At 47.5% G+C, this 18334-nt stretch overlaps 7 protein-coding genes across 7 annotated transcripts; 2 read left to right on the top strand and 5 right to left on the bottom strand.

Annotated features, from left to right (window-relative positions):
• Positions 1 to 49: 49 nt before the first annotated feature.
• I303_105604 (uncharacterized protein) lies at positions 50 to 2481 on the bottom strand (the record flags this gene model as incomplete). Its single annotated transcript, XM_065969201.1, has 11 exons — positions 50 to 64; positions 139 to 346; positions 460 to 563; positions 703 to 861; positions 952 to 1076; positions 1180 to 1271; positions 1365 to 1484; positions 1662 to 1803; positions 1891 to 1958; positions 2028 to 2059; positions 2149 to 2481. The coding sequence occupies 11 exons, from the start codon at positions 2479 to 2481 to the stop codon at positions 50 to 52; spliced, it is 1398 nt and encodes a 465-aa protein (XP_065825273.1).
• Positions 2482 to 5315: 2834 nt separating this feature from the next.
• Positions 5316 to 6101, bottom strand: I303_105605 (uncharacterized protein; the record flags this gene model as incomplete). Its single annotated transcript, XM_018408246.1, has 1 exon — positions 5316 to 6101. One exon carries the CDS (start codon positions 6099 to 6101, stop codon positions 5316 to 5318), a length of 786 nt encoding a protein of 261 aa, XP_018261937.1.
• A 1821-nt stretch (positions 6102 to 7922) lies between these two features.
• I303_105606 (uncharacterized protein) lies at positions 7923 to 10115 on the bottom strand (the record flags this gene model as incomplete). Its single annotated transcript, XM_065969202.1, has 11 exons — positions 7923 to 8181; positions 8271 to 8478; positions 8561 to 8690; positions 8739 to 8807; positions 8861 to 8995; positions 9054 to 9131; positions 9191 to 9470; positions 9527 to 9757; positions 9819 to 9886; positions 9953 to 10025; positions 10084 to 10115. 11 exons carry the CDS (start codon positions 10113 to 10115, stop codon positions 7923 to 7925), a joined length of 1563 nt encoding a protein of 520 aa, XP_065825274.1.
• Positions 10116 to 10597: 482 nt separating this feature from the next.
• Positions 10598 to 11152, top strand: I303_105607 (uncharacterized protein; the record flags this gene model as incomplete). Its single annotated transcript, XM_018408244.2, has 2 exons — positions 10598 to 10787; positions 10851 to 11152. The coding sequence occupies 2 exons, from the start codon at positions 10598 to 10600 to the stop codon at positions 11150 to 11152; spliced, it is 492 nt and encodes a 163-aa protein (XP_018261935.2).
• A 1612-nt stretch (positions 11153 to 12764) lies between these two features.
• On the bottom strand, positions 12765 to 14370 carry I303_105608 (uncharacterized protein; the record flags this gene model as incomplete). Its single annotated transcript, XM_018408243.1, has 7 exons — positions 12765 to 13043; positions 13176 to 13313; positions 13391 to 13441; positions 13512 to 13671; positions 13744 to 13831; positions 13903 to 13967; positions 14225 to 14370. The coding sequence occupies 7 exons, from the start codon at positions 14368 to 14370 to the stop codon at positions 12765 to 12767; spliced, it is 927 nt and encodes a 308-aa protein (XP_018261934.1).
• A 1210-nt stretch (positions 14371 to 15580) lies between these two features.
• On the top strand, positions 15581 to 16951 carry I303_105609 (uncharacterized protein; the record flags this gene model as incomplete). Its single annotated transcript, XM_018408242.1, has 4 exons — positions 15581 to 15997; positions 16086 to 16194; positions 16307 to 16394; positions 16471 to 16951. The coding sequence occupies 4 exons, from the start codon at positions 15581 to 15583 to the stop codon at positions 16949 to 16951; spliced, it is 1095 nt and encodes a 364-aa protein (XP_018261933.1).
• Positions 16952 to 17132: 181 nt separating this feature from the next.
• On the bottom strand, positions 17133 to 17645 carry I303_105610 (uncharacterized protein; the record flags this gene model as incomplete). Its single annotated transcript, XM_018408241.1, has 2 exons — positions 17133 to 17213; positions 17283 to 17645. 2 exons carry the CDS (start codon positions 17643 to 17645, stop codon positions 17133 to 17135), a joined length of 444 nt encoding a protein of 147 aa, XP_018261932.1.
• Between the last annotated feature and the right edge of the window lie 689 nt (positions 17646 to 18334).

The raw sequence follows: 18334 nt of genomic DNA on the forward strand, positions 1-18334 counted from the left end.
ACAACGTGTATGCATAGCATGATATGGCAATGATCAAGATGTCCAATCATCACAGAGTCCATGTCTGCGTTGGCCAGCCGGGAATCAGCATACTGCTTATGTGTATTTTGCAGCTGGGGAGGACACGATATCACTCACATATGTAGCTCCTTCGGCAATTCGTTCTTCCATATATTCCTTCGCTATAGCCCTCCAATCAGTTTCTACTAACCTCTCGACCCGCTTGCGAACCCCGTCGAGGGTCATAGGCGGATCGATATATCTCTTAGTTGGCGGACTGTGTATGGCTGATTTAATGGCTGAGACGAAGCCTTCGTAATCGTGTGCTGGGACGTTGTATACGTATCTACTCACCCGGCCAATCTCAAGGTATCAGCCTGATTCCATTGTGGCGTGGCTTTCCTCGTAGGAGTGAAATGTAAGGAAGGGTTAGTCGCAAGACGAACGGAAATGACTCACGGTGGATCGAGCCATTTCAGATAATTGTGCTGCGAAACCCACTTGGACCGATCATCTGGGTGTTCCAGATCCCAGCTTTTGATCGGATTCAAGAACGGTGTGCCCTGAGATGGAAGGACGACACATGCACGTCAGTCAGCTCATTCACCGACGCAGGGATTATAGGTGAGAACTATTGACCATGATCGGGCTTGTAGAGGTGACGAAATACGAACGAGTTCGAGACAAGCAAAGCGGACTCACAGAACATAAGGCAAGGTACGGCGAAGGAGACAAAGCGGGATTACCAACACCAATCATCATTCTCGCATTGGCAACTTCATCGCCAAATTCCTCTGGACCAATTTTACCAAGATTAACGACGCCGTTCAAGGCTTGTACGGGGGAATCATGTATCCAGTTCTACGATCAAGATCGCCATCTTGTCAGCACGGATACTTCTCTCTTTGACACTTTGACCTTGATCAGGTTTCAACTCGTTGTTCTGCTCACCTTCATATATTCGCCATTCACTTGATAGGCGCCTCTGAAGCTCATGTCCTCCAATCCAGGCTCTTGCGATGCTAATTCAAAATACGATTTATTGAATGCCGTCTCGACCGTACTCAGATGAAATACTGCATTGTCCCCACAAAACCATGAGTATTCGTTCCCGCTCACCTCAGGAAGGAAACTATTCATGATGATGGGGAAGAAGCAAAGACGAGGTGACCGACTCACAGGTAGCCTGCTTAGCGAGGATCCAGGATGCCATCGGGCGTTGTTTGTGAGGTACGAAGGGCCTTTTCTTGCATTCTTCTTCGAACGAGTACCTACATACACCACATTCCAATTCGTCAGAAATCGGGCTAGCTTGATGACAGACAGGCTACGACGACAGTCGTCTAGCGGGTACTCTGACTCACCCAATATACTGCAACTTTTCAGTTTCTTCTTGTCCCTTGAAATGTCGATCTGCATGAATGATCCACTTGTAATCCAGTCCGAATCGAGTATGTTCATCCGGGAAGAAGTTCATCGCGAATCTGCATAGTTGACCATGTCAGCCGAAAACGACCGACTATTCTCCTATTTTCCCAGAGTAGACACCGAATTGCCGCAGTATACGGAGGGACACGCGAACTTACACTACGCAAAAAGCAGACATTATCAGCTATTTGGACTTCTTCTCAAATCTGCCTCATCGTAGTTATTCAACAAACTCACGTTTCCACCTTGGTATACCTGTCAAGTTGATATCGCTCTTGATACATGCTGGATTCTTGATACAATCGTCTATCCAGGCTGACTTGATGATCACTTTCACTTGGTCCGGGAACATCCTATAATGCGCTAATGTCTCCTCTGAACATTGCGCATGACGAAATGCTCACATTAGCACATGTCGCATTGAACCAAGAGCGAACAGCCTAGTCTGTCCAACGAACTGACCCCATCCATTCATGCCGATCAAGACCGTGTACCCCAGCTCCCTCATCGCGCGAAACATCGACATGGCCCTACAAAAATTCCAACCTTTCGTCAACGCCCATCTCAAGCCACGACGGAAATTTTACGCTGGTACTCACCATACACCTTCTCCACCTCTCCATCCGTCAATCTGACCCCATGCATCACAACATTCAGCTCCAGCTCAACCAGCTCACTCTGTATATAAAAGTGGGCACACAGGTGGATTAGATGACTCACAATAGCTTGCGGCCAAGTATGCGCAAAGGCCAGAACCACTTTCTCCTGATTCCTCCTACAATTCCCCTGGGCCATACAGCTTCTGAGTTTGGTGATCTCCCGCTCGTTGTAAGTGATATGATCCGTGATATCCGGATCTATCTCCCAGTCGAACAGCGGTGGCTTAGGCGTGAGAGCATCCAAGCTGAAGCTCAAGTCTAGGTCGAATGTCTCGCTCGTCCATGATAAGAGGTTCTCACCATTGGGCGAGAATTTGAAGAAGGTGATCATGGCAATAAAAGAGAAGAAGGACAGGCATACTACCGTCGAGCGGGAGAGGTGTCTCGATGACATCTTCGCAATTTGCTTCTAGTCTCTTGCTAGACTCTATGATCTCCAGCTGTTTTGTTATTGGACGAGGAGTGTGGTCGCAGTGTGATTCGCTGATTAGCGCGAAGTCAGACAATACCAGGCGAACGGAAGTCTGGTTCGTCGTCGTTTATTATTGATGTTATTGCTGTTTTGCTGTTGTTGCTGTTGTTGTTATTGTGGTTGTTGCGCTTGTTGCTGTTTCCTCGCTGTAGTAGACTAGATGAAAGATCCGTCAAAACATGATAGATAGATGAAGAGCATGAGCAAGAATCAGATCAGTTAGTCAAATTTACAATGTCCTCTCAGCGTCATCAGCATGTCATTGCTGACCACCTGAAGCTTCATACTCGGTTCTTTGTTGTTGTTACTGGTACCTTGTCTCGGTACTAGATGATGATCCCTCATACTACACCTGAAACGAATAAGCATGTTGAGAAGGAGGTCATGGGAAGTTCAGCCTGCGCCAGGTCAGGCAGAGAATCAGATCGGTATTGAGCGTTTTTGTTCCTTTCAATCTTTCAATTGATTCGGATCGCGATTACGACTATCAACACAGCCCAGGCTGAGCGAGCCAAGAGACTGGAAGACTGGAAGACTGAAATTAGAAGCTCTATCGTCCCGTCATCCTATGTTTCCCTGTCTCCGTTCTCCATGGAGCTCTAAGTCTCTACCAGGCTGAAGAGAGGGAGAATCAGGTCAGAGGTCAGAGCATACATACTTCGTCAGCCCGTCCATTCAGGAGCTCGGACATATTTTTGCTATTCTGACAGCTTACGGCTGTCCTCCTGAAGCTAGATGATGATCATTTTTCGGTAGTGGGTACTCCGTTTCCCGCTTCGCAAGGTCCAACAGATTTTCAGGTTCAGTTGAAGCCGATACGTAGGTGTCGTCAGAGAGGATGCGTGATACATAATAGATAAAAAAGTACAAGGCGGTTTGACCATGTCTCGGAACATTTTACCACTGTCATTTCAGGGTCACTTAGCTTCCCGCTCTTTCGGTTTCGAGGATTAAGCCCTTCCCGTAAAGGATTTCTTCGAGGTTACGACTTCAGTCCATACTTTCCATTTCATGCAAACCTGCTGGTATATGCCTGCGGATTTGTTTGCCTTGCGTAGATCACCATCGGATCCTTCAAACATGTGATTGCCTTACATGGAGAGGGTAGAAGGGATCCAGGCTTCATGAACGACCATATGAGCGTGACCGAAGCTTCGCGGCGTGGTGTAAAGATATGGCGCAAACCCGGTGATGGATGCACAGGGACTTTGAGCAGAACTAAGACGGAAAATGCGAAAGTCGATCCTGGCTATGTCCCACAACCTCAAACCCCATGACATCGAAGGGTTTCCGCTCATACAGATCCACTACAACGCGGCTATGCTGCATGCCAACAATGGTAAGCTCTGTGATGCTAAGCAATCTCCCGGTCATGTATAATGGCATGCATGAAATGGTCTTCCGGTATGGAGGGATAGATAGCAATTACAAGGTGCACGGTGCTGATCATGCCAGATGCAGCAGTTTGTTCCGAAGACAGCTCCATTTACTCAATCATCTCTACAAACCGCTTCCGACAGTAGTCTTGGACTCGCTCAGATGTACCACACTCAAGTAGCTCATGTTGTGGTCAAAGAAGGTCCCGACGCTAGTCTCTCCCCCAGCAACCCCAGTCTGGGAGATTCGCTTAAGTGCACTACCACTATGAGCGGAGGAACAGACTCGCAACCACCAAGAACCAGCCACAAAGAGATGATCGCAATGAAGGCTGCAGAATGGCGATCATTATAGTAGAAGTTGTCCGAAATATACCTGAGGGCCGCTCCCATCAACCCTTAAGCTTCTATCATGTTACGAACTCGATATACTCGAAACGATACTCCAGCCAAGAAAGACGGACAATTTCAAAACTCACATCAAGATGAGGCGTAGATTTCCGGATGCCTCCAATCTCTCCAAATGCCCACTTTTCGACTCGAATGACTCCGCACAAAAATGCAAAACTCCTGCTGATCCTGACTTTTATCTTTCCTTCACATACCCTTCGACTCCTTCTCACACCCTTCATTATTCCATCCCCTAAAAGTCCTAACATTTGCCAGGTTTCCGTCCAGTCTGTTAATTTGCGTTGATTTTCCCTTGGCTTACACCCGCTTCATCATTACGCAAATGAACAATACAGCACCGCCACGGACGTAACACCTGCAATCTTTGATCCTACGATTCTCAAATTTCACTGAAATCACATCCTACCACCCATCCATCGTTAGTGGTGTCCCATGTTGAGTTGTGTATCTCCCCTGAATCATTACTGTCACATTCTTCATCAGAACTCGCAGAGCCTCTAATCCGGACGATTACCCGGTGGGGATCAATCATAATAATGCTTCGTATGAATTTGTAAATCTCGGTCTCACATTGCACAATCACGGGTAAGACCACTACCACAACGGGATCAATCAGCATGGCAATGAAGCGAACACAGAGTGAACATTTTGCAAACAGTATTCTATTGATTGAAACGACATCCTGCTTCCCCATTTCTACTTGTTGTTCTGTCTAACCATCTGGATTCCTGCTTCCGTCCTACCAAGCTCACTTGACCCTTTCCAATCCATCTGTCGTTCATATTGGAGCTTTCTCCTCTCTCTGTGAATCCCTGCATCTCTTCCATGATAATTCTATTCGTCTTTGCAGTCATAGGCTCAATCTTGGCAGTTGTGTTGGTTTAGTAAGGCAGGCAGGTGGAGTTCCCGGACGCGGTCGGAGTTCAAGGGCATAGCCTGACGCAATTGTTGGTCGCATGAAAGAGCTGTCTAGCAATATTTCGTGCCTACTGGAACGTTGCAATGAACATTGTTCCATCCTTGACTGCATCCTGGTTCAAGTGTAGGCATACCTTGCGATTTGAGAGGGAAATCGATATGACCGAAGGTCCAGCCACCACACTGGGTCCCCTGGATATAGTTGTTGGAGCATTTTCTCGTTGCAGTGTCTGCCCAGCCGAATTTTGGTCGGGCGAATATCTGTCCGACATGCACTTGGGAGTTGACGTTACAAGTGTACGAAACGGACCACGTCCATGATCTAGTCCACTGAAAGCCGAGGTTCAAACCCCCATTGCCGTTGATGACGCCTTCTACGTTGGAAGCAAGACCAGCGTCCAGGCCGAACGAGATTGAGAAGCTTCGCGAGTATGAGGTCCCGATGGTTGTGCTTCCACCCGCTGGAGCGTTGTCGCCATAGGCACAGCTGGATGCGGTCGCCCAGCAGTCGGACCACGTTCCAGTACGATCGACGTTGACTTGGGTGTACCAGGTGGTTTGTGGGGCAGTCTCTCGCTTCGTACTTGAGTTCGAGGGGATGTCTACAATGTCGTCCACGATAAAGACGCTGCTACCATAGATGAAGTCTTGCCCAACATCAGCGGCGTCGAGCCAATCTACAACTGGAGATGGGGGCGAAATCGAGAGAGTATCAGAAGGGGTGAGGCTGCTGGCGGAGGGTTCCGGGACAGGAGATGAGGTGACGCAAAGTGCAAAGAAAGTGAGGCATGTGGCAAGGATGAACCTCTGAGAGAAGTGGGTTCGAAGGTTGTACATATTGTGTGTCTGTGCGTGTGTGTGTAAAGGTAGAATGCTACGGACCTAGTAGTGGGAGTCAAGTCAAAAGCAGTAAGTTGTGTTCAAAGGCAAGCTGAATGGCTGCTCGACAGAAGTCAGTCGAGATCAGGTAACCACCCTTATATAGCCGGCAATGTTTGCCGATGCGATTGCTTGACGTCCAGCTGCCGCAAGAGCATGGCCGATTCTCAAAACAAAGCATGCAATGTCTCACATGCAGGCGCACGGAGGTACCTTGTGCCAGACCTTACCGCCGCCGAGCTTTCACTGGTCACGATCTGGGTACCGCCGTCCTGAGACTGGAAGGTCACGCTGAGCTGCTTTTGACGTTTGACATTTAGGTTGTCGACGACACAAACGAAAGTCAGACGCGCTCTCACGTGTTCCGTTGTCATTGCCCATGCCCGCGAGGCACAGGCACACGGCTCCAAAATCCCCTATCTGCATGGCATCATTTCCTTATCGGACCCTTGTGTATCTGATCCTCGTCGACGACTGCTAAAATCAAATCAATCTACTTGTACTTTGCCATAGCACGATGCGAATTCATCACCAAACATGCCACTTTGCAGTTGCGGTATCGCGAATCCCAGAAAAGTAGGAGCGAAAACGTGAAAAAACAATCTCGTCTTAGTGAGACAGCGCCACGTGCCTGGTCTTGCGGATCTCAACATGTAGTCAACTGTAAAATAATAAAACAGCGGATTCTGAATTCAGGCACATCACCGCTCGAAGTCCGTTACGGCCTCCGGAGGTAAAGCTTGCAGCGCAATGCAATGACCTGGTAGATAGGAGAGTAGATAAGAGAGTGCCCGAAAGAGAGTTCAGAAGGCTTGCTTGAGCTTGAGATCTGAGGCGTCAGGTACCGGTGAATGGGCTGTGCCGTCGTCTGTACCGGATAACCGTTTTACTGTCCAACGTTCAATATGGCTATCCAAATATCCACATGTAATGGTGAGATCAAGACAGACAGACCCTACCTTTGACATATACATATCTCTCATCACGGTCCAATTGATCTAATACCATATAAAGAACAACTCCGAGGATTCGACAGTGATTCGATACTTCCCTCGACCCGGGTATATTTCAGACATCGTTGTTCCCATCCACCATGAGCGGGAACATCCTCTGCTTACAAGTAACTCCTGGACACTGCGTCTTCTCAAATACGACCCAGAATTACGATGTCTGCTCCCAGCTTGAAGGTTCGGTATTTACCAAAGCAACGACTAATTGTGCGCTTTTCGACTGCAAGCTTGGTAATTTCTCAAAGTTAGAATTCATCAGTATTCCCAACGATACGATCGCTATATGCGAATCAAGCACGACGGGAACGAGCTTTGGTCACTTGAAGTTAGGCAAGGCATGGACGTTGTTCGGTATCTTCTCCGTCACTCTGGCAATCGCCACAGGGAATCTCATGTAGCTAAAGGGCAGCAGCTTTGTGAGTGTCTCACCCTCATCATCCTTCTATTGCGCCCGCTGATCATCGAACCCTCTTGACTGCTAGGGAGCAGGAGAAGATAAGATAGGACAGATGATCTTTGCGCTCGTGATGGACGTACAGAGCAAAGTATTGAGGCAAAGACGACACAATGGATTCATGGGTATGAAACCCGTTGTATGGTATACGATATACAAAAGATAGCTGAGACTGATTCTTCCTCATTATCGTCGAACGAACCTTGTGAATTTGCCAAGACGGACGTGCAAACTGGAGCGAGATCGGAGTTGAAGAGAAAAGACGCACATTACCTTCATTCGTCCTCGTTTCATTCAGCCGTTAGCGAAAACTGTTTAATCAACCTGTCCTTTGAGGTCCACCACTCTGTACTTGCTTATACCCGCAGCGCAAGCGGCGTGGGCTTTCTTGCAATCCCATACGCGCTCGTGCAGCGGAGGCGGCTTGATAGGCTTCCAATGATTATTCGACTGATTTGTCGATTGAGACGGGACGTATACTGCTGCGTTATGATCTTGTAAAAAGGCATCGCTTTCTTCCTCGGAATCGAATGCTAATGTCGTTGTGATGTAAGTGAGAGTGAGGGTCATGAATCTAAAGCCCAAAACATCAGTGTTGTAAGCAGAATGAAAGGCAATAAGGCTGATGCTGACGCTGATGCTGACTATGACGAAAGCACTCACCCTTTTGACATGATTGCCAAAGCCGCTATCCTTTCTCGTTCCACAAAATGGTCCATAATGTATCCGCTCATATTCGGAGCGGTCGTAAACAGTCTGAAAAATCGCACATAATTTGACGTTGCCAATGCCGCGTGCACGTCTAGGGCATGTTTGACACCAGGATCGGACTTTTCGGTCGATGTTAGCTGAGCCAGCAGTGTGGCCATATCTGGGAAGAGCACAACCTTGGTCAGAAGCTGAACATTGCGAAGAGCTGAGGAGATTTGTCCATGGCCGAAATCGCAACTCACCACTTCGATTCCTAGTATGTAGCAAATACATAATTCTGTACGACAGAAATTCTTGTGGATGACCTTTTATACCCAGCTCATACAATTGCCTTAACATGGTCTGACATTGGTTATATTCACCTAGATCTTTCTGCAACGGAACTCAGCTCGACTCTATAAAATTATCAGTACTACTCACCGCTTCAAGTGCTATACGAGCGTGAATCTCGTACACCTCAACTGTGAAATCGTTCTTTATACGTTGTACCTAAAGGCAACGGTAAGCCGCGAGAGGAGCAAGTACAAACAAAGAGTTCTCACTGTTAAGTCTTGCCTCATACTCTTGAACTGATCTAACGCGTAAGCGTAATTATGATTATCCTTCCATTTCCGCTTAAGGAGTTGCAACGTTTGTTGCAAGATATGCAGAGGTCGAACATCAGCTGGATTGGGTTCCTACGGCTCACTTGGATCAGCTCGTTGTCTGAACGCCGTCCAGCTTCGCATGACGTACTGAGGTCAATCGCAAATACGACTTTTCCAGCTTTGTGCTCGTCCCTCGTATCGTATGTTTATCCCAATCAATAACGTTCTGTCCGGCACGCATATCTCAGCTTTGTTCTGCCTTCCGATGTAGCACAGCCAGCTCACTGGATCTACCTCCATGACCTCGTCTCCCGAATACCCCAAACCTCCTTTACCCCGCATTTTCCTCTTGCCTACCTGTCCGGGAACCATCCCTAAGCCATTGACCGACCCCTCTTCATCCACAAACCAACGATCCACTCCTCCACCCATCGCTGAGCTTGAGCTAGAGGAGGCAGCAGGCTTCTGAAACCTAGCTGCTCGACGAGCAAGGGCTTCCTGTTCCTCAGCGGAAGAGGTGAAGTGGTAAGGTGTAGGGAATGCTGATTTGGCACTGCCATCATTCCTATTTTCTGTTTGTCAGCTTGGCAAGGGTGGACAGGCGGGACGAGATAGACGTACTTTTTCTTTTTCTTCTTTTTCTCCGACGTACTTGGAGTCGGCTGCACGCTAGGCCCGCCTGCTGCCGGAGAAGATAAGTAAGTCGAAGGATTGAAAGACGTACTTGCTTGAGCTGGAGGGATTACGGGTATGGGCGTATGAGGAGGGACCGGATTACCGAAAGATGTGGTCGTAATATTTATACGTGGAGGTATGGGTACATGTGTGGTTCGTTGTGCTTGGGCTTTGAGACTAAAGTGGAAGATACTGTCAGTCCCGGACGGGAGCTCAAATCAGACGAGACAGAACTAACGAGCTTAGTTCAACCTTACTCCAATCAGTCGTGTTGATCGTTCCGTCAGCGTGCGCTCTGAAGAGCATCTGGTACGAATAAGTATATCAGTACATTCTTATTGGGTAAGATGTTGGCTGTCAGAGAGGACTCACCTGCTTCAACTCTGAATTGACCGCATCTTTGTTCGATGCCGTCGCTTTCGAGAGGCATTGCTGGACCCACGCTCTGGAAGATCAGGTTTATCAGCGGAATACACAGCTAAGTCGACTCCAGTAGAACTCACTTGAGCTCTGGTGGCCATGCTGAGGATGACATGGTGCTGCTCTCTCTGCGTATCTTTTTGTGATAGTGAATTTGATGCAATGAGCAATAATCAGAGGAGTAGTGGTTGAAATGTAGAAAACAACAAGACAACCGAACCGAATCCTAACGGAATCAGATTGCCTCATTGGAAAAATCAATAGCTCTATTTCGTAATGGTCAGCCCGAACAAGAAAGATAATAACGATTACGAATTTGACTAATCGTGAATTCCCACCACGTCACTCTCACTGTCTTGTTGTGCCTGATGATCAGTGGAGTCTAGTCTCGGCCTATTTGCCACTGGAAAATACAAGAGAAACCATCTCTCATCTATCTATCAACATCTTCAATAATATCATCCTATAATTCACATAATCCAGCCAAGCTTGGTACAAAGCAGCACTACACGACCACCCACTCTTCTCTCTCCATCCATCAACCTGCAAAGTACAGTACTACTCCTATAATCAACCCAAACATCAAGTACCACACCGATGGCAGCAGTACGCACGATGATGTCAGCAGTCCGAGAAGAAGCAGCGATCATCACGTCCGAGCTGGCCGTTGCTGCGCGTACAGGAGGTATCGAAGGTGTAGCAGCCGTAGAGAGGAACGTCGTGATGGAGATGAACCCTGTCGCTGTTAGGCAAGCTGCTGAGGCGAGTGTCAAAGAAGCAATTGGAGGTACGTCGATTCCCTTGCTGCTTGAAGACTCTGTTATACATGCTGACAAGTCTTCTGCCTCAGGCGAATCATCATTACTATCTCAACACCTCACACATGTCCCGCAACCAACATCAATCACCTCATCCATGAGCACATCTCTCAGCGCAAACGCTCTACCCGGTCCCGGAGCAAACTCAACGATTTCGACAACACGCACGCTGGTCACTCAGACCCTCGAGGCGGATGCCGGTGTCACGCTGAAAGAAGTCATGTCGAATGCGATGCAGACGGGTGTCGAAGAACAGATGGACGAGGTCGCTGAGGTTGCGAAGCATTTAGTGGAAGGTAAAGGGCAAGTCGGAGAATTGCTAGCTGCTCAATGATGCAGGAGAATCCAATTCCAAACAGAGTCACATGGCTGTTCTACTTCGTTCGGATCTCCACGGCCTCGGACAATCGCAAGGTTCGAGAAGCGACAAGAAAAAGAAAGATCAGAAGCGGTCTCTCTCAAGTCGTCCTTGCAAGCGCTGGTCGCTTTTCAATCCATGGCCGGACCAAATAACTGTATAATCAAATCATCCTATAGAAGGCTCTTGTCGAAGTAGCTGACTGCTCGGTAGTCTGTAGCAAGTAATACACAAGTCACATGGCCGAAAAATGCATTCCATATCATTCAGATCGCCTGTTCACTGTACTTGAGTCTATCCACGCTCATACACCCATAATCCGGTTGATCCGTCGAAGTCGGCGTTGACGTGACCATGCTGACACACGTCGGAGGTTGTTCGTCACGATGTGTCAAAGGAGGATTATCAAGTAGAACGGAAATTCCTGAGCTGGACCTCATCCTTTGTCAGAATGCCTTGCTCAACGTATTCGTTTTGGAGTACACGCCTGATCGTTGAGTGGTCGGAGGAATGACATGTGAGCTGAGCTGAGCTGCAAATGCATTTCCACATAGTCTTTCGGAGATGCATCTTGCAATCTTTGATTCTCTCCTTCTCTTTCCCCTTATCTCCTTCTTGAAGCTTAGCTCAACTGTGCCCAATCCGATACGAGCGGAAGCGAAACCACTGATCTGGATTCTCTATATATATATAAGGCTAATCGTTAAGTCGATTCCGATTCTTGCCATTTGAGCACTCACCTCTTTCTATTGACTACTTTTCAATCACAAAAGCCTAAGCAAATAGAACCGAAAAAAGCCATAACAGTCGGACGACATGAGCTCACCTCCTCACACTCAGGAAAGCGATCACACCACCCGTACTATCATCAACACTCAGCTCTCCATGGATCGCAGCAGCAGCAGCAGCAGCAACTTTTACGCTGTCAGACCATTGCGTAGATATAGAAGGGGTCCAGATGTAGAATCCAGCAAACAGAAAATGGACGCAAGCGCCGAAGCTCTGAGTAGTATCATGCGGTCTGGCGAGCCCACACAGGCTGAACTTTTCGAGCAGGCATGGCTTTCCAAGGTGAGTCCAGTCGTCCAGTCGATTGCCTCCTCTGATCGACCAGCCAAATTGATACTGATTCACTGGACACCTCTGCGTTTCTGTTCCAGCACGAATCAACCACTCCGATGACTTCGGAGGGCGATACAACAAAGAGCACAGAGGACGAGAAACAGTCAAGGTCGCCCCTGTCGACCATCTCAAGTTGTTTTTGGGGCTCATCCAAATGACTTGCCAGTTAGAGTATATGATCGGGTGGCAAGTTTTGACCAATTGACTTCACTTTCAGCCTCGTACCGTATTGAGCTTCTTATGGCAGATTACGAATACTGACGGATCTTTCCATCTTTTGGTATGTTGATCTTCTGGTAGATGATTTACTTGCGATTGAAAAGGTCATTTGAATACGTTGAATATGCATTTGAACAAGTATATCTCTGATGGGCCAAACCCACTATAGCTTGTGATGATTCCGCGCTGTAATGTTTTTCTCTTCTTTTCCGAAGTCATAGCTGCACTCACTCACTCGCGATTCGTTTTAGTCCTTCAATAACCACTCGCTTTCCTGGAGTACATCCTCCCATCTTTCTTCCGGTATATAATGACCCCCATCCACTTTTCTTCCCCTAATTTCAGTCGTCGAATCACTCCAATCCTTCCAAATCCCAAGTACATCTCCCGAATTGAAATTCTGTATTATTCCTTTACCTCCCCATAAGATCACTAGCTTCGGTATCGTTATCTTCTGACCCTTCTCTCGGGATTCCCGATCGTGATCGAGGTCTATAGTCGCTGCTGCTCGATAATCTTCGCATGACTGTGAACACCGTTCGCAAATTCGCAGATTCGTAGATTGTGAATTCGTAGATTTTCAGCATCAGCATCAGTATATGATCCACAACCCTGCATTCTGTTTTTGACAATCAAGAAAGAAAGCGACCCAACTCACCGCATGTACACCTTCATCGGTGAACATCCTTTCCTTGTATTCCTTCAAGTCCTCATGCGACCACACGACGCCTTTGTGCGATGGTCTACCCGCCATAGCTTGCCAGAATTGCTCCGGTCCAGCTAAGATCATGTTTTCCTATAATTCGATAGGAGTGAATCTCTCTCGTCAGTCTCAGTCCGATGAGATACACAGAGAAGTCATTGATGACTCACTGGTCCAGGGGATTGCTGGATAAGGAAGAACCAATGCCAATACCCTTGGGCCTGGACGCGAAGGTCAGCTGGAGCTCAAGCATCGAACATAGAGGCAGAACCACTATGCGACCCGACTCACAAAAGCCATGTCCGTGTTATCGTACATGTACAGCGTCGGAGCGATATCCAGCAACATCATCCCCTTGACTCTTTCCGGGTAGTCCAGTGCTAATCTGTGAGCGACTCTCGCTCCTCTATCATGAGCTATTATATGGAACTCCGAAAAACCAAAATGTTCCCTGTAATTCCATCATCATGAGCTATATATACCATACTTCGTAACCGTACCCAAAAGAGTGATCGATACTTACATCACTTGGACTTGATCCGCCGCCATCTCTCTCTTCGAGTATTCCTCATGACTCTCGGAACCTCTAGGCTTGGAGGATTGCCCATATCCTAAACAGCTCAGCGCTCAGCTCCTCCCAGGTCAGAACTCGAAGAAGAGATAAAACAGAGACAACCCTCACCTCTCAAATCAGTTGCGATCACTGTGTACTTCTCCGCTAATTTAGGGGCGATCTTGTGCCAGATACTGCAAAGCAACACCATATGAATTAGTCTCCAAATCGGATGTAAATTCGACCCTTGGTAGTCAGGTCAATGGACCCCCTCTCTGCCACCGAGCATAAGACACACGGCAAGGATGCCTCCCTTCCCGTTGAGTCCATAATACGCAACACACTCGACAGGTCCTTCCTTCACTCTGCATCGCTCTATCGTCAAACCCCAAACTATAACAGTCGTGACTTGTGACCAGCAACCACAATAATAATAAGGGATCAGACTTACTGGCTAGTCTGAGGATATCCATGTAATAGTAACACCGCTTTCTTCGTATTGTGACCTCCTTTCCTTCCGAGGATCGTAAGTTGTTTATTCAATACACGACTATGTACCGATACTCTGAACTCTTCAAATCCCTCAAAATAAGTCATGGCGAGTATATTCGGATCAAATGAGGGCGTAGGCGTGACCAAGCGCCCGGTTACAAGGGCGAATACAGGGATCTCGGTGATGTTGATCGGAACCACAGAATGCCTTTCAAAATGTTTCACATCAAAGTGTGTCTGTGTGCTTGTGTGCGTGTGTGTGATTGTTCCTTGCTTGCTGATTGATCGTTGTTTGATTGATGTTGCAGATCATACCATACATCCCCTCAAAACGTCATTTTGCCGATTGTTTCGGCTCGTCCCTGATCCTCAACCAGGTTTAAAAGCGCGAAAACACGGGGTCTCCGGTGCTCAGTGCCGTATGACACCCGTGTGGGCGTATGGTATATGGGCAGACAACAAGCAGAAATCACTCCCCTATTCTGCTCCGACCAAAATAGGAGTTACATTATCTCACACGTTCTGTATATCGTAAGGCTAAGTCAAACTATAAATTCTTTAGGCGAGCACGGCGATCGCATGCCCACCGTCGCCCTCGACCCTCCATAGCTGTTTCAACAAGGGGAAATGACAGCAAGACAGAAACATCATGACGAAACCGATTTTTAGTTTGACCAGTACCACATGAACACACCTATTCACTTATATCGCCATCACTCCCTTACTTGCTGGGTGTCAGAATACAATCATAGGACAGATACGTTCCAATGTGAAGAACTGAAACGCACCTAGGTATTTTGACATACGGATGATTTGCGGATACAATCAAGTTTGGACTTGGACTTGGACTTATTGATCAACTTGATACAAAGGACTCTGGAACCAAACTAGAAGACAAAATAAGCAGATAAATCAAGCTCGAACCAACAAAGCACGACCACGACCACGACCTTGTCGGCTACGGTCGTTCCAGGAATTGTATATATAGCTTGGAGTGGGGGATGGATGTTCAAAAGTGGGGTTTTTCTCATACATCGCTTGAGCTCTGTCTTCTTGGGATTGCGGTAATATAAAGCTTGAAGTCTAGAACTGTGGATTATCAACCTGTGAAGGACGTTGTCGTCATACCTATACCTGTTGAAAAGGATCAAGACCACCAAAGCCATCAAAAACCGCTGTCAATATCCGTCTTCACTGATATCATCGGACTTTATCTTGACACCTCAAACTGCCAACCTCTTAACCTCGCGATCATTCGAAAATCTTGCAAAAATAATAACTCAGAAAACAACGCTCGACAGAAACCGCGTCCAGTATGCGCTTCAACACTTCCGATCTGGCTCGTTCCCTACCTACCCCCGAATACACCCCTGTCAATTCCCCCACGTCGTCTCCTGTACAAAGCACCTTCGAGATCCCTCTGACTATCGCCATAACCGGTTCAGCTGGACTAGTCGGCTCAGGATTAGTGCGTTTGGCGTTGAAGGAAGGCCATACAGTCCTGGCATTAGATATCGTTCCTCCCGATCACCACGGTGCGACCCTACCCAAAAATCTGGAGTTTGCTCGAGATCGATACGAGTACAAGCAGGTCTCAGCGCTGGATTACAACGAGTACAAAGAAGCTTTGGACTATGCGGGGTGCAACGCCATCGTCCATCTTGCTACGCTTGGCAATGGCCCGGATCTGGATGTGAGATTAGGAAAGGGGTGTACAGGAAAAGCGCAATATGTGAGCGGTTCTGCTCATTGCGACAATGTCAGGTCTATCGATATGTTCTGTTATCAAGCTGATTGCGTGTGCTTTTACTAATGTTTAGGAGGTACATAATTCCAACGTAGCCATGTCTTGTAATACCTTGTCGATCGCGGGGGAATTAGGCATAAATCGTGTGGTCTTGGCCTCAAGCGTCAACTCGATTGGCTTACGTGAGCATTCGTATTCCGTCCGGTCCTTCCACCAAGATCATCTCTGGGGGAAAATCCATCGGAAGGAAAAGGCCATATAGTCAACGCGCTGATATGATCTTCCTGCTCGCAGTGTTCTCCAGAAGACCGACATTCGATTATCTACCGCTCGACGAGAATCATCCTTGCAGGCCCGAAGACGCTTATTCAATGAGCAAATAGTGAGCGTCGCCATACCTTCTCTCCGTATCCGACTCGGTCCAAGAACTTTTAGCTGAATTGCGCATTATGTGACAGTTTCTGCGAATTGCAATCCGACTCATACGTCCGCCGATTCCCAAAACTACGTGTCGCTTCTCTGCGCTTTCACGGCGTCGTGAAGGATGCAGCCGTTGATAAAGAAAGACTAGACGCGATGGGAGGTGAATGGAAAGATCTTTGGGGTTGGGTCTCTTCTTATGCCGTCTCAAAGGCATGTTTACTCGGCTTGACAGCTCCAACAAGGACATTTAGGGAAGGTACTCATGAGACTTTCTTCATTGTCGCTCCTACGATCTGTCAACAGAGTGAAACTCTCGATCTGGTGAAGCAGCATTACCCGGAGATAATCAGAGAAGGAAGGCTGAAGCGGCCAATAAGGGATAATGAAAGTTTATTCGATTGTTCGAAAGCGAGGAGGATGTTAGGTTGGCACGAACAAGGGTTTTGGTACCAGCCTAAAGACGAAGATTCTGGAAGTGGAAACTATGCCGGAAAGGAAGACTTTTGCTGTTCATAAGTCATTTCGCGCGGTGGACAATCTGTCTTGAGGTCTGGCTATGGACTATAGGAACCTGTGTTATCGACATCATAGAAAAGTAGAGGTATATACTTGTTTTCAGATGAAATGAAATGAAAGTGCAGGGTAGGGTAGGGTAGGGTAGGGTAGGGCGGACTTTAATGTATAATTGTATTGTAGTCTAACAGGGATGTGTATGTCCTGTGACCTTGCTAAGCTGCGAGCTAGACATTTTAGCTTCTTCCAGGGAGGTTGGATACATCTACATTACATTACTCTTCAGGTTCATGCGCCCTTCGTCCGGCATACATGATCTTAACGGATTACTTACCGATCCAACGGGATATCTCTCCTTCAAACCCCTCATATACTCCACAAACTCCATTCCAGCATCTTTCAGCGCTTGACGGGACCGAGTCGCCGTAGTTCCCACCAGCAAAACCGTGTAATGGCCTTGATCATCCTGGAATCTAATCGTATCGGGCTTTTCCGGATCATAAATAGTCTCGGTGCCAGATATGAAATCTGCGGCATCTGGTCGGGAGAGGTATTTCCATACGGTGCCATCAGGGTTGAGTATTGGGATGATACGTGCTGACAGCCCTTCTTCTTCTTCTTCTCTTTTCTTCTGAGGGTTCTGCACATCGGCACGTTGGGCAGGAAGTGAAAGGCAGTCGTCTTGAGGATCTGGCATCTTGTATTACGACGAATACGTTAAACTCGATCGATTGACCAGCTCGATCTGCGAGCCCAGAGCCCAGTAAGTTATTTGATCTTTTGTATGTTGCACATAATGACTGTTGAGTCGACAACAGGTTTGTCGTTGGCTGGAGTAGAATGTAGCAGCTGCGAGGTAGGGCGTGGTCGATGGTAAGTAGTACGAGGTGAAACAAGGATATGAAGAGTGGCATTTCAAGCCTTTGCCTTTAGAATGCCTTGGCATGAAATGATCGGTACTGTATGATCATGGACAATGCATATAGGCTTTTGGCAAAAGCTCGACCTTACACTCACATACACATAGCTTCAAGCTTCTCATTTATTATCAATAACGCTGAATCACTACAGACTATGGAGTCTAGTTTCCGAAGGGACACACTGCACAGCACACTCCAAATCAATATAACAAATCATGACTGTGAAGGTGCGTCTGTGCGATAATATACTCTCCACTTCTGCTTATATCCGGCAATATCAAGCAGCTCTTGGAAGGCACGACCACCTTCGTAACCAGTCCACAAGATCGCGCGATGATCCAGTGTGCTGGACTTTTCATAACAGTATTCAGAAGGGCAATGTCAATAACGGTCGACTTCCCCCCAACTCGTGAAGGCAAATCGTCGTACCCCTTCCCCTCCTCTCTGACCTACATCAATCTTCGCT

This window comes from Kwoniella dejecticola, chromosome 6 (assembly GCF_000512565.2).
Source record: "Kwoniella dejecticola CBS 10117 chromosome 6, complete sequence".
In the NCBI taxonomy this organism is placed as follows: domain Eukaryota; kingdom Fungi; phylum Basidiomycota; class Tremellomycetes; order Tremellales; family Cryptococcaceae; genus Kwoniella; species Kwoniella dejecticola.